This window comes from Clupea harengus, unplaced genomic scaffold, assembly GCF_900700415.2.
Source record: "Clupea harengus unplaced genomic scaffold, Ch_v2.0.2, whole genome shotgun sequence".
Taxonomy (NCBI): Eukaryota; Metazoa; Chordata; class Actinopteri; order Clupeiformes; family Clupeidae; genus Clupea; species Clupea harengus.
The window spans coordinates 65,759-79,828 of NW_024879600.1; the positions used below are offsets into that span (position 1 = coordinate 65,759).

The window sequence follows — 14,070 nt, forward strand, 5'->3', positions numbered from 1 at the left end:
CTGCTTGCTCCAGTACTGTTGTCAGATAACATTGCTTGCTGTGATCTAACTTAAACTTTACAGCTGGAGTTTCACTCGTGCAGCAGGCATATCTTAATGGCGTTCCCGTTACTTGCATTTACATTAACAATTTTCACAACCAGTAACTTACATAAACACACTGTATTTGTTACAAACTTGTACATGCAAACACTATTTATGTACTTGAATCACTAGCACTACAATGCTCTTAATTCAGCCAATAAGACCGTATGACCTTAGCCAATGTACAAACAAAAAAATAATTGTCAAAGTGAGAAAGTTTACTGACCATTCAGAAACGTCCTGCTGAACCCTAAATTCTCAAATTTCTTCGGGAGCCTCTTCCTGTTCAGGGTCTGACTCTGGTTCAAAGTGATATGGTTGCAAGATTGTATCTTCGTCGCCAGAAGCCATATTTCTTCAAAGGTACACTCAACTGTTTCTATCGGTAGCCCAAAACCTTAGGTGAGCGCACCCCGCGGAGGAGGGGGGAGGGGAGAGGGGCGAGCTGGCTCATTAGCATTTAAAGGAACAGGCACTCAAAACAGGTCACTCTGAGGGCTGTTTTAGACAGGGTAAAAAGGGTGCTGTTTTAAATTATTCTTGTGGTTTTTTGACCAAAGTATGTTACAGACATTTCATTAAGACCCTGTGAAAAGGCAGCCCCTCCTTTCCACCAACGCACTGACACTACCAGCAACACTTAAACTGATCACTACTTCTTTACCACACGGAAACACGCACAACCCGGTATCAGGGGTTAAAGTATTCCAGCACCGTGCCGGATTTCCGGCGTGCACCGTTTGGCTGCGAAAAAAAGCGAATATAGCCAATGCCTCAGCACTTATGCTAGAATTTATGCTAGAATAAAACTACAGTATTATCTACAGTTCACTGTTGCACTTTAACGGTTTAAAAAGTGAATCGCTGTCCTTTTTCATATATCCTCAATGAAATGGTTGCAAATTAAATCTTCTTCTGCCACTGACTGAATTTCACATACCCTTATAACATGTCACCTTGTGATTGTAGGTCATCTTGTAACCTTTCAAGGACAAAGCTTGGAAGCAGACCTTGATATCAAAAGAAATCGTAAATGCTACTTGTGTTAATACCATATTGTAGTGAGGTGGAGTACTATTGCTGACCTTTCTTGGTATTGCAGTTTCAAAAGTCCCACCATAATCTGCAATCATTCATTTTGTAAATGTTTTTTTTTTTTTTTTTTTTTTTTTTGACCCTGCAAATGTGTCCATGCCACAGGATGATCCCCCCCCCCCCCTCCTCCCACTCACCCACACACAAAAAAGTTCAGACTCAGGATTTTTTTTTGCTTTAACCCCTGCGGTATATTGGAATATAGCGGCGGTGCCGGCAACTGCGTCTCCGTTCTAATATTAAACATCACCATTCGCAAATCCCTCTGTTACCCCTTTTCAAGTCACCATCATAGCAATCAGCTAGGTACCAGCTGTATCCGCTCCATAACCAATTTCACGCCGTGGAATACATACATAACACAACATTAACAAACACTGACATCACACGCACTTCATGTGCCCGCAAACTCCAGGGTTTTTCCAAAGTGACTCAACTGTGTGCTTTACTGCAGGATTCCCACGGCAGACTGCACACACTGCAGAGGTTGATGGGACACTCACTTCAATTAACAAAACTAGGGTTAAGGTGGTGTTATGGTTACGTTAGGAAATAATGAAACATTGTTCTGCCGTGGAATACATACATACCACAACATTAACAAACACTGACATCACACGCACTTCCTGTGCCCGCAAACTTTCCGTTCCCCAAGGAAACATGAGCCCCAAGAGAAGTGCCTATTTTGAATGCATGATTGGGATAGGGGAAAGGGAATGATTTGTGCGGGAGTCATTTCTTGTGTTAACAATGTTAAGCTTTGTATGAACAGACAGGGTAGTCCCCTATTGATATTAGTATGATCCAGTTTGGCTAATTGGAGGGCTTTATTTAAGCTGTGAATTTTCCCACTAGTTAGTGGGAGTTTGGAGAGCACGTAGATGTGGTAGTTGAGGAGAAGCTTACTATATGGTATTTGTGATTTTGACTGTGAATTGCGCTATTTATAGTGGACAACCTTCTAGTTGGTTTTGTTCGTTCAAACAGTTTTTTGTTGACGTTTTGTCGCTGCACTTTTGTTCTAGTGTGGAAGGTGCGCGAGGCGCAATTTTTCACAGACCCCAAGGAATCATATCATCTTGTGGTAAAAAGGGCATACGATGGCTCCTTTATATTAGGTGCTTTCTATGTGCAATGAATCCAGGGTTTTTCCAAAGTGACTCAACTGTGTGCTTTACTGCAGGATTCCCACGGCAGTCTGCACAAACTGCAGAGGTTGATGGGACACTCACTTCAATTAACAAAACTAGGGTTAAGATGGTGTTATGGTTACGTTAGGAAATAATGAAACATTGTTCTTCTCTGTAAGACAATCCCAAGTGTACACTGCAAAATTTGTCAATAGCTTATTCTGTTATCCTGTCATTGCTGTCCTTTATGGAAAACTGGTATTTTTTATTATCACACAACGAAAGCAGCTTTAAATTCACATACAAACATTTACACACACACACGTTGGAAAACAAATATTCTGCATCTGACAGTAACATTTTATTGTCTAAAGGGAAAGAAAGGATATTTACCTTTTCTCTCAACAGCCTGTCATACTGCACCATTACAGAGGAGGGCTTCAGTTCTCTTGTATCAGCACTGAGATCAAACCCCTCACACATGAGAGTGCTGCAGCTGAGTGGGAATAAAGCAGGAGACTCAGGAGTGAAACATATTTCTTCTCTTCTGGAGGATCCCAACTGTAAACTGGAGAAACTACAGTAGGTATCATAAGACTAAATACTGAGTTGCTATCAGTGAATTTGACAGTGATAGTGAATTGTCAAGCTCTTCACGTCACGGACCTCAGGTGACAGAGACATGTAGAGAGGGGGGAGCTGCACGTTTTGTTGCTGCACTTTTGTTCTCACCATTTTTTGAACTGTAAATAAATTTGCACAAAATTGTACCTTATTTTACCTCGTTTACTGTGTCCTTCACACCCTCACCTACAAACTTCTGGAAGTCCTAGCTGCCACCATCCTGGTGTGGAAGGTGCGCGAGGCGCATTTTTTCACAGACCCCAAGGAATCATATCAACTTGTGGTAAAAAGGGCATACGATGGCTCCTTTAAGTCTTTTGAACGATTTGAAAGTGCTTTTTATGTGCAATGAATCCAGGGTTTTTCCAAAGTGACTCAACTGTGTGCTTTACTGCAGGATTCCCACGGCAGACTGCACACACTGCAGAGGTTGATGGGACACTCACTTCAATTAACAAAACTAGGGTTAAGGTGGTGTTATGGTTACGTTAGGAAATAATGAAACATTGTTCTGCCGTGGAATACATACATATCACAACATTAACAAACACTGACATCACACGCACTTCCTGTGCCCGCAAACTTTCCGTTCCCCAAGGAAACATGAGCCCCAAGAGAAGTGCCTATTTTGAATGCATGATTGGGATAGGGGAAAGGGAATGATTTGTGCGGGAGTCATTTCTTGTGTTAACAATGTTAAGCTTTGTATGAACAGACAGGGTAGTCCCCTATTGATATTAGTATGATCCAGTTTGGCTAATTGGAGGGCTTTATTTAAGCTGTGAATTTTCCCACTAGTTAGTGGGAGTTTGGAGAGCACGTAGATGTGGTAGTTGAGGAGAAGCTTACTATATGGTATTTGTGATTTTGACTGCGAATTGCGCTATTTATAGTGGACAACCTTCTAGTTGGTTTTGTTCGTTCAAACAGTTTTTTGTTGACGTTTTGTCGCTGCACTTTTGTTCTAGGAAATAATGAAACATTGTTCTGCCGTGGAATACATACATATCACAACATTAACAAACACTGACATCACACGCACTTCCTGTGCCCGCAAACTTTCCGTTCCCCAAGGAAACATGAGCCCCAAGAGAAGTGCCTATTACCAACTATGATGGCTCCTTTATATTAGGTGCTTTCTATGTGCAATGAATCCAGGGTTTTTCCAAAGTGACTCAACTGTGTGCTTTACTGCAGGATTCCCACGGCAGTCTGCACAAACTGCAGAGGTTGATGGGACACTCACTTCAATTAACAAAACTAGGGTTAAGATGGTGTTATGGTTACGTTAGGAAATAATGAAACATTGTTCTTCTCTGTAAGACAATCCCAAGTGTACACTGCAAAATTTGTCAATAGCTTATTCTGTTATCCTGTCATTGCTGTCCTTTATGGAAAACTGGTATTTTTTATTATCACACAACGAAAGCAGCTTTAAATTCACATACAAACATTTACACACACACACGTTGGAAAACAAATATTCTGCATCTGACAGTAACATTTTATTGTCTAAAGGGAAAGAAAGGATATTTACCTTTTCTCTCAACAGCCTGTCATACTGCAACATTACAGAGGAGGGCTTCACTTCTCTTGTATCAGCACTGAGATCAAACCCCTCACACATGAGAGTGCTGCAGCTGAGTGGGAATAAAGCAGGAGACTCGGGAGTGAAGCATATTTCTTCTCTTCTGGAGGATCCCAACTGTAAACTGAAGAAACTACAGTAGGTATCATAAGACTAAATACTGAGTTGCTATCAGTGAATTTGACAGTGATAGTGAATTGTCATGCTCTTCATGTCACGGACCTCAGGTGACAGAGACATGTAGAGAGAGGGGAGCTGCACGTTTTGTTGCTGCACTTTTGTTCTCACCATTTTTTTAACTGTAAATAAATTTCACCTCGTTTACTGCGTCCCTCACACCCTCACCTACAAACCTCTGGAAGTACTAGCCGGCAAGTTTAACAAACTTTTACACTATGGTTTTGACATTGTGCTGATAATTTTGCTGGCAACAACTGGTTTATCGTTAGAAATAACATAATCATCCCAACTTTAGAAATCCACATCGACCCAATTTAAATTACAAAGTTGAACAGATACGGGGCTTTGGCCCACCACCTAGTCCTTTTCCATCTTTATCACACACACACATACACACGTAAAAACAAATACACTTACAAACACACACATTAACACACAGATATAAATTCACACACACACACACACACATACATGTATGCAAACATATAATTTCTTGAGAAAATATACTTTCGTAGAAAAGTATCCCCATTATTACAGACAGACAAACAGTATTTCTTGCAAACAAATCATGTAATGTTTCAGACATACATAGACCTAAAGATTTTTCCTTTCCATGCAAGTAGCTCACTGAAAGAAATGCACAAGGTCTTACAAAACTTATATCAAATATATGTTGGGACAAACACTCAGATGAAAATAAAATGTTTAGTCAATTAGAACAGCACAACTGTTTTATGGAAAATATGGATGACTCAGACTTGTTTATATCTGGTACATGTTTCAAAATTATTGCATTCAGTTAATTAACAATGGGACCCTGACCATAGCACCATGCATTTAGAATTGTGATCTATGAGTCTGCTGACATCCGCTCTGGCCACTTCAGCACACTCTCACACACACTCTCCCAGCTGCACGTCTTTACATCTCATTAGTCACGTTTGCACTCCCAGCTGAACATCACTTCTCGTAATCACAAATCACACACACCTGGCACTTCCCTTCATAAACTCCTCACTCCCCTCACTCTGGGGTCTGGTCTCGTCGCTACACGAACAAAGTTAATGCCAGAGACGGCCAGCTCTGCGATTCACTCCTTGTTCCCAGGATCCCGCCTCCTGGTATCTGCCTCTGTGAAGTCCTTGTCCGCTGGATTCTACCCCAGCAAGTTCCCTGTCCACTGCCTTCCACGTCAGCAAAATCCGTGCCTACTGGCTCCCACGCCTACGTATCCCAGTGTTCCGTGTCTCCTGGCTCCCACGCTTAGTTTCCCAGAGTTCAATGTCTCCTGGATCCCACTCCAGCATTTCCCAGAGTTCATGCTCACGACCCCAGTCTTTCCTGACTTTCTTGTCCAGCATAGTGCCATGTAATTCAGATCCGGGGCCTGGCACTTAGTAACCAGAGTTAGACTCTGTTGTTTGTTTTATCTTAAGTTTGTGTCCTTAGTTTTGGTGTCTGTGTTTGTTTAATCGTTACTCTCCGTTAGTGTTTCCAGCTGTGTCAGTTCTGTGTTCCAGCTGTGTCAGTTCTGTTTGTTAACTGCTTTTCAGTTTGCTGGTGTTAGACACAGTGTATCTTGGTTTAGTTTTCTATTGCCTTCTTAGTATAGTCTAGTTTTGTGTTGTTTCAGAGTGACACTCTGTATAGTTTAGTTATAGTTTTGTTCACTTTGCTAGTCGTGTCTTTTAGTTAGTCATTATTACTTTAGTTTGTTTTCACATTTTGTTTGTTAGCCTGGTTTGTGTCAATTCCCCTATTTCTCTGGCTGTATCCTCAAATAAACCTTGCTTTGTCCCGGAAACACCTGTCTGAGCCTTGACGTCCTGTGACAATACCACCTCAATGTGCATTATTTTCAACCTTTCAAATGCTCTGTCATCCAATATACCTGACGTGGTAAACTGCTGATCCCCTCATTTACAATGATATGTCTGGTTGTGTTTTCTTTTGCCTTGCCTCAGTGGAATTAATGCCCTGAATTTGACTACAAAAATGGTCTCACTTTAAATTAACTGTAAATGTCTTGTTTTGTTTGCCTTGACTAAATCATGACTATATTATCACTTTAGACTCTCAGACTGCAGTGTCACAGAGGAGGGCTATGCCAGTCTTGCTTCAGCCCTCAGGTTAAATCCCAGTCATCTCAGAGAGCTGGATCTCAGAGGAAATGATCCAGGGGAATCAGGAGTCAAACTGCTTTTAGACCTAAAGGAGGACCCACAGTATAAACTGAAAAAACTCAGGTAAATGTATGTCTTGACAAATAATTTTACACAGCTGTGTTGCTGTTTTTCAAAGAGTTTCAAAGGCTTAACATGGACATACAAGGTGTGGCTATTAAATAATGAGACTGTTATTACGACTATATATGAGTTCCATGAGTATAATAAGATTTAAAGCAGCTGCACCAGGCCAAGCAGACTTATTGAACCAATAGACTATACAAGTGTGTAGCAGTGCTTCCTTTCCCATGAGAAAAACACATATGTGGCTGCTCAGTTTTAAACATTTCTGTTAAAGTCTGCTTTGGCCGAAGTGGTAATGTTTTCGTGTGTTTTTTTATATTTAAGCACCAGTGATGACCTTTTGTGCCAGACAACAGATATATATATGTATATTGTCTCTATTTGAACAGGTTCCTGAAATCCCTTTCTGCTGAGAAAGCCTGTGCTGCTGTGGCTTCAACTGTGGGTTCAAACCCCCTACTCATAACTGAGCTAGATCTGAGTCAGCTCATACCAAAAGCCTTGGGAGTGACTCAGCTGTGTGCTTTACTGGAGGATTCCCACTGCAGACTGCAGAAACTGAGGTTAATGGATGCTGTCACATTCTCTTCAATTAACATACAATAGCTGCAAGGTTCTCTTTTGGAGGATCCCAAATGTAACGGTGGCAACCCCAGGTAGTTTAAGTTCAGGCGCCAGGCAGGCCCAAAATCCTGCCACTTAACTAGGTATGATACCGTCAGCAATATAACGGAAATTAGTAAATGCAAATAAGGAGAAAAGCTCAGAAGTTTGATTTAAACGTACATAGTACTCATTTACTAGTAACCAAACAATAAACACACATCAAAAATCACATCAAACTCCCCTTTAACCCACGTCAAGGGCAAACTCAACAAAAACATTAGCAACTTCGATGCCTGTATTCACATTAACCAAAACACGAAATAAACAAAACCAATGCACTTTAAACAGTCTGTATGTGTGCAGGTGTGGGTGTGGGTGCGTGCGTGTAGGTTTATGTGCGTTTATGTGATGTGAAGCAGCTTGAGAGGCGCAAAGTACGAGCAAGGTGCTCTCCAGTAAGACTCACGGCAACGTCGATAGATACCAAGGATCTGCCCCGGTCCGTATGAAAATAGAACGGCAGGTTGGCGGTTCAGGTTGACGATCAATTTGAATCTCCGTGAGGGAATTCCGGATTTTCCAATGTCGGCTTCTCAGTGTGGTTTCCCAACGTCGGCTTCTCAGTGTGGTTTCCCAATATCGGCTTCTCAGTGTGGTTTTCCGTGTTGCGTCGGAAGGATTTCTCCAGACCACGAACTCCAGCACTCTTTGCGGTAGGCAATATGAACCGTATCCAATTTACTATCGAAACTCCTCCAGGCTCAACTTGGACTCTCTTGCTACTAACGTGGCTGTGTCTCCGTTTGTCTCTGTTTCTCACTCTCACACACCTGCCATTGATTGTGAGCACCCTTTATTCAGAAGAACCACTCCCACATTGACGTAACTCTGACGTGAATTAGAAATTGCGTTCATGACATAATTAAAGTAGCATGAATTAAGTACTCCGCTACACGAATGTAAACTGGCCTGGGCAATAGCTTGTTCTGTTTCCTATCCTTTGTTATTCTCTATGGAAGTCTAATAAAGTCTTTTGAATGACTTAAAGGTGCTTTCTATGTGCCATGAATCCAGAGTTTTATGTATATATATATACAGCGGGGAAAATAAGTATTTGAACCCCTGCCGATTTCGCAAGTTTGACCACTTGCAAAGAAATGTGTGATCTATAATTGTAATAGTGGGTGTATGTTAACAGTGAGAAACAGAATATCAACAAAAAAATCCAGAAAACTGCATTTTATAACATTCATGACTTAATTTGCATTTGATGCAGAAAATAAGTATTTGAACCCCTAGCAAAACATGACTTAGTACTTGGTGGAATAACCCTTGTTAGCAAGCACAGACGTCAGACTTTTCTTGTAGTTGGTCACCAGGTTTACACACATCTCAGGAGGGATTTTGGTCCACTCCTCTTTGCAGATCCTCTCCAAATCCTTAAGGTTGCGTTTTCAATGGGAGGGAATGAGGGAATGAGGTTCCAGCCCAATATTCCACGTTACATGGCCCCATCCATAGTCCCCTCGATGCAGTGGAGTCGTCCTGTACCCTTGGCAGAGAAACAGCCCCAAAGCATAATGTTTCCACCTCCATGCTTGACGGTGGGGATGGTGTTCTTGGGGTCATATTCAGCATTCTTCCCCCTCCAAACGCGGCAAGTCGAGTTGATGCCAAAGAGCTTGATTTTGGTCTCATCTGACCACATCCTGTCTCCCAATCCTCCTTAGAATCATTCAAGTGTTCATTGGCAAACTTCAGACGGCCCTGTACATGTGCTTCCTTGAGCAGGGGGACATTGCGAGTGCTGCAGTACTTCAAACCATTATGGCGTAGTGTGTTGCCAATGGTTTTCTTGGTGACTGTGGTCCCAGCTGCCTTGAGATCATTCACAAGCTCCCCCTGTGTAGTTCTGGGGTTATTCTGCACCTTTCGGATGATCACAGATACCGCACGAGGGGATATCTTGCATGGGCCCCAGACCTAGAGCGATTGACAGTTGTTTGGTGTTGCTTCCATTTACGAATAATCGCACCAATAGTTGTCTGCTTCTCACCAAGCTGCTTGCCGATGGTTTTGTAACCCATTCCAGCCTTGTGCAGGTCTACAATCTTATCTCTGACGTCCTTGGTCAACTCTTTGGTCTTGCTCATGGTGGTGAGGTTGAAAGTGTGAAGTATGATTCTTTGGACAGGTTTCTTTTATACACGTCACCAGTTGAGATCAGGTGTACCTTGTTAGGCCTAATGAGGACTAATCTGTGTGCTTCTTGGGCACATAACTGGTCATTGGGAGCCAGAATTCTTGCTGTTTGCTTGGGGGTTCAAATACTTATTTTCTGCATCAAATACAAATAAAGTCATAAATGTTATAAAATGCAGTTTTCTGGATTTGTTTGTTGATATTCTATTTCTCACTGTTAAAATACACCTACCATTACAATTATAGATCACACATTTATTTGCAAGTGGCCAAACTTGCGAAATCGGCAGGGGTTCAAATACTTATTTTCCCCACTGTATATATATATATATATATTTGAACAATGAAAGTCCTCAAATTGGGGCTTTTAAGTTACTGTCTGCTATATTAAGTCCTCTATTAAGTGCTAATAGAGGTGTCAACAGTAAACTGAGATTAAACATGTTTTATCTCCTTTTATCTACAGCCTGGGACACTGCAGTATTACAAAGAAAGTCTTCAGTTCTCTTGCATCAGCACTGAGATCAAACCCCTCACACATGAGAGAGCTGCAGCTAGGTGAGAATGAAGAAGGAGACTCAGGAGTGAAGCATCTTTCTTCTCTTCTGGAGGATCCCAACTATAAACTGGAGAAACTAGAGTGAGTATCACAAGACCAAATACTGAGTTGCTATCAATGAGTATGACAGTGACAGTAAATTGTCATGCTCTTTACATGTAAAGGGTTATTATAAAAACATTTTCCAATCATTATCACACCATGTCCACTTTTTCAAACCTCTTCACGCAGTGGGCTTTACAGACATACACCTCAGCACATCAGTTAACCTTTGGTGCAAAATGCACTACAACCACCAACCACACTTCATACTTCACCCAAAAGTGATTCATACTGCCATAACTATCGCATATGCTCTCACCCATTAAACTACATTATCTCTCAATGATGAACTAAAAACACAGGCAATGCATATAAAATGCATTATGAGTTGCTCTATGCTCTATGTTTGCACAGTTTAGTTTTGCATTGCAAAAGAAAAGAAAATCGTGTGACACATATATTGTAATATAAAATAAAAGTAGATTTCCCATATTTCACAAATATTTCAAGCTGTTGTCATGACACCAAGAACAAACTTTTTTGATCTGTTGGTTTGCCTGTAACGATACTGTATTCACCACTTTTGTGTGTGGCAAATTGTGACGTCCTGAAATTAGGCATTTCATGACGCGTTAAAATTTCCCCAACACGCCCGAATGTGTTCTAGCCTGATTAGTTAAATTATAAAGGCATTTCTGTGTTTTTGAAAATTGAAGAGAGAGTTGAATGAGTAAGGAGTAACGTTGCCCTTACAAGAGCATTTAAGTAGGTGGGAGCAGAACCAGCAGTCACTCTGTAAGCAAGCATAAGTGACTTGAACTTAATGCAAGCAGCTACAGGCAGCCAGTGAAGCTCAATGAGTAGCGGGGTGACGTGTGCCCTCTTTGGTTGGTTGAACATCAGATGCGCCGTCGCGTTCTGGATCATCTGTAGTGGTTTCACCACGCATGCCGGCAGGCCCGTTAGGAGGGCGTTGCAGTAGTGAAGGCAGTAGTCATCCATATGGATATATCAAAGAAACAATCTGAGATCCGCGCCGAGACAGTGGTGTCGTCAGGAGGGTAAGACGGATACAGTTGTATATCATCTGCATAGCAGTGATAGGAAAAACCATGCGAGCGGATGATAGGGCCCAATGAGGTGGTGTACATGGCAAAGAGAAGTGGTCCCATCACCCTCACACAGCAAAGGCACTGTTTGACTGACGGAGACGTAGGCCCTGATTATTTAGTTTTTTTGTTTAACGAAACGTTATTTTGCCAACAACACGGACTGGGCTGTTTGGAATTTGTTCGCTCAGTTGAGCGGGTTGAGAATAAAGACTATTGTGTGACCGTGCTCTGATGTTTTGTTGTTGTTTATTAAATGTATTGATGGATCTTCATTCATTGTCAAAATATTCACCTGTGATATAAATATTCACCTGACACTTTATTAGATACACCTTGCTAGTACCAGGTTGGACCTCCTTTTGCCTTCAGAACTGCCTTCATTATTTGTGGCATAGATTCAACAAGGCGCTGGAAACATTCCTCAGAGATTTTCCATATTGTCATGAGAGCATCACGCAGTTGCTGCAGATTTGTCGGTTGCCCATCCATGATACGAATCTCCCATTCCACCACATCCCAAAGGTGTTCTGTTGGATTGAGATTGGTGATTGTGGAGGCCACTGGAGTACAGTGAACTCATTGTCATGTTCAAGAAACCAGTTTGAGATGATTTGAGCTTTGTGACATGGCACGTTATCTTGCTGGAAGTAACCATCAAGATTTCAGTTAATGTTGCCTTTCTATCATCTTGAGCCAGTCTGGCTATTATCCTCTGACCTCTGGTATCAACAAGGCATTTTCGCCCAGCAAAGTGCCGCTCACTGGATATTTTCTCTTTTTCGGACCATTCTCTGTAACTCTACAGATGGTGGTGCGTGTAAATCCCAGTAGATCAGCAGTTTCTGAAATACTCAGACCATTCTGATGTTTGGTTTGAATTTGAGATCCTCTTGTCTTGACCATGTTTACATGCCTAAATGCATTGAGTTTCTGCCAAGTGATTAGATATTTTCTTTAACAAGCAGTTGAACCGGTGTACCTAATGAAGTGGCCGGTGTATTTCACAGGATGATTGCTGATATTTTTTGTAAGAGGACTGACTGGTGGAAGATGCTTATCTACTAGAACACCTCTGATAGACTCTCAATTAGCACGCCAAAGTTGAAGAAGGGACCGGAGGATGTAGTCAGGTTTCTGGAGTTTATTTCGGCGTGGAGACCCCCTCTCAGCTGGTGCTCAGAGAAAGGCCTACCTTACTGTAGACTGTAGACTTACTGTGTTGGTATTTATGCAATTCAGTCAGTTAGAATACAATAGGGGAGGGCAGGGGCGGACTGGGGGAAAAAAGTGGCCCGGGAGTTACTGTTAGACCGGCCCACTCAATACACGGCGCGCGGCCCACTCAGTACACGGCGCGCTGCCCACTCAATACATGGCGCGTTAACCACCCAATGCATCGCACGTATCGACCAGTCAGTGACCTACTTGGAAAAATACCCATACACTTAACATTATTTTGGAAGAAATTACATCATATATGTTTTTTCTCTTTATAACATTTGGATCCACTTGCCTGGATGGACATATTATTGTAATATTGTAATACTCCAAGGTAGGTATAGTTTGCTAGATGAATAGGCTTAACTGGGCTAGTATCAGATGGTTATACGTATAACTACAGAACATTAAAGAATCAATGTCCACACAATAAAGAAACTGGAATCAGAGGGTAGAATTAGTATGAACTATATTGTAGAAATGAACAGAATAGAACATACGATGGGGTGTGAACATCAGTGGTATCAGTAGTGTTGCATGCTGGGTGTGTGTGTGTAGGGGTGTTGAAGGTGCATAACAAAACAGTAAGTTAAGTAACAGAACCTAAACTAACTCTGCCGGCCATGGTGCATTATAGTCACATGGTAATAAAAAACAACATCAGTATACTCATGTGTTATTATTACCTCACTATCTAATCTAGATAACATATTAACATTGTTTATAATGTTAGTGTTGTGTGTAACACGGTGATTTTAGCATAACAATCTAGCTGGTTAACTTATTTGACATAAATGATTAAAAATGATAAGATTGCCCTCTTTACAACTACCACCATGGACAGCTTGCTCATCGATTGTAAACAAGTCACTACGGCTAACATGTTAAATTAGATCATCTCGATGATAACAACAGCGCCAGTTTGCTTATTTTACCAGATCATAACGGTCTCAATTTTGGACATTTATCTACCTAACGTTAGCTAGGCTAGCTTGTAGGGAACGTTACCTCATCTGTGAAAAGCAAGCTAAAATTGGCCAAGTCAACGCCACAATTTGCCTTCGTATCACTGTCTCCAGTTGGTGCTTTCCCAAATAAATCAGAGATTTTTAAACATTCCTTCCTGCAGACATCTTTTCTTTTTCTCCCTGAGCTTTTCAGCTTCACCTTTACGTTTTGGTGCTGATGACATGCTCTCACTTTTAAAAACGACTTTGTCTGCGAGCGAGTTACGCAAGTGTTGAGTAGTGCGTTCAATTTAAGAATCCTCATCCTCAATCCGCACAGCTGAGAACACTTCGGCTGTGTAAAAACCCATTTTCAGGCGTTTATAAATCAGGTGGATATCTTTTCTTATGGTGGTCTTCCGAAGTCCATAAGA

General features: G+C 41.5%; 1 protein-coding gene across 1 annotated transcript in view; it reads left to right on the forward strand.

Moving 5' to 3' along the window:
* The window catches only part of LOC122129155 (NLR family CARD domain-containing protein 3-like), a 35,568-nt gene extending 28,617 nt beyond the window's left edge, over positions 1–6,951 (forward strand). Inside the window, exon 5 of the mRNA XM_042704199.1 lies at positions 6,774–6,951. Within this exon, the coding sequence (XP_042560133.1) occupies positions 6,774–6,951 (178 nt within the window). The remainder of the gene's footprint in view (positions 1–6,773) is intronic.
* Positions 6,952–14,070: the final 7,119 nt, after the last annotated feature.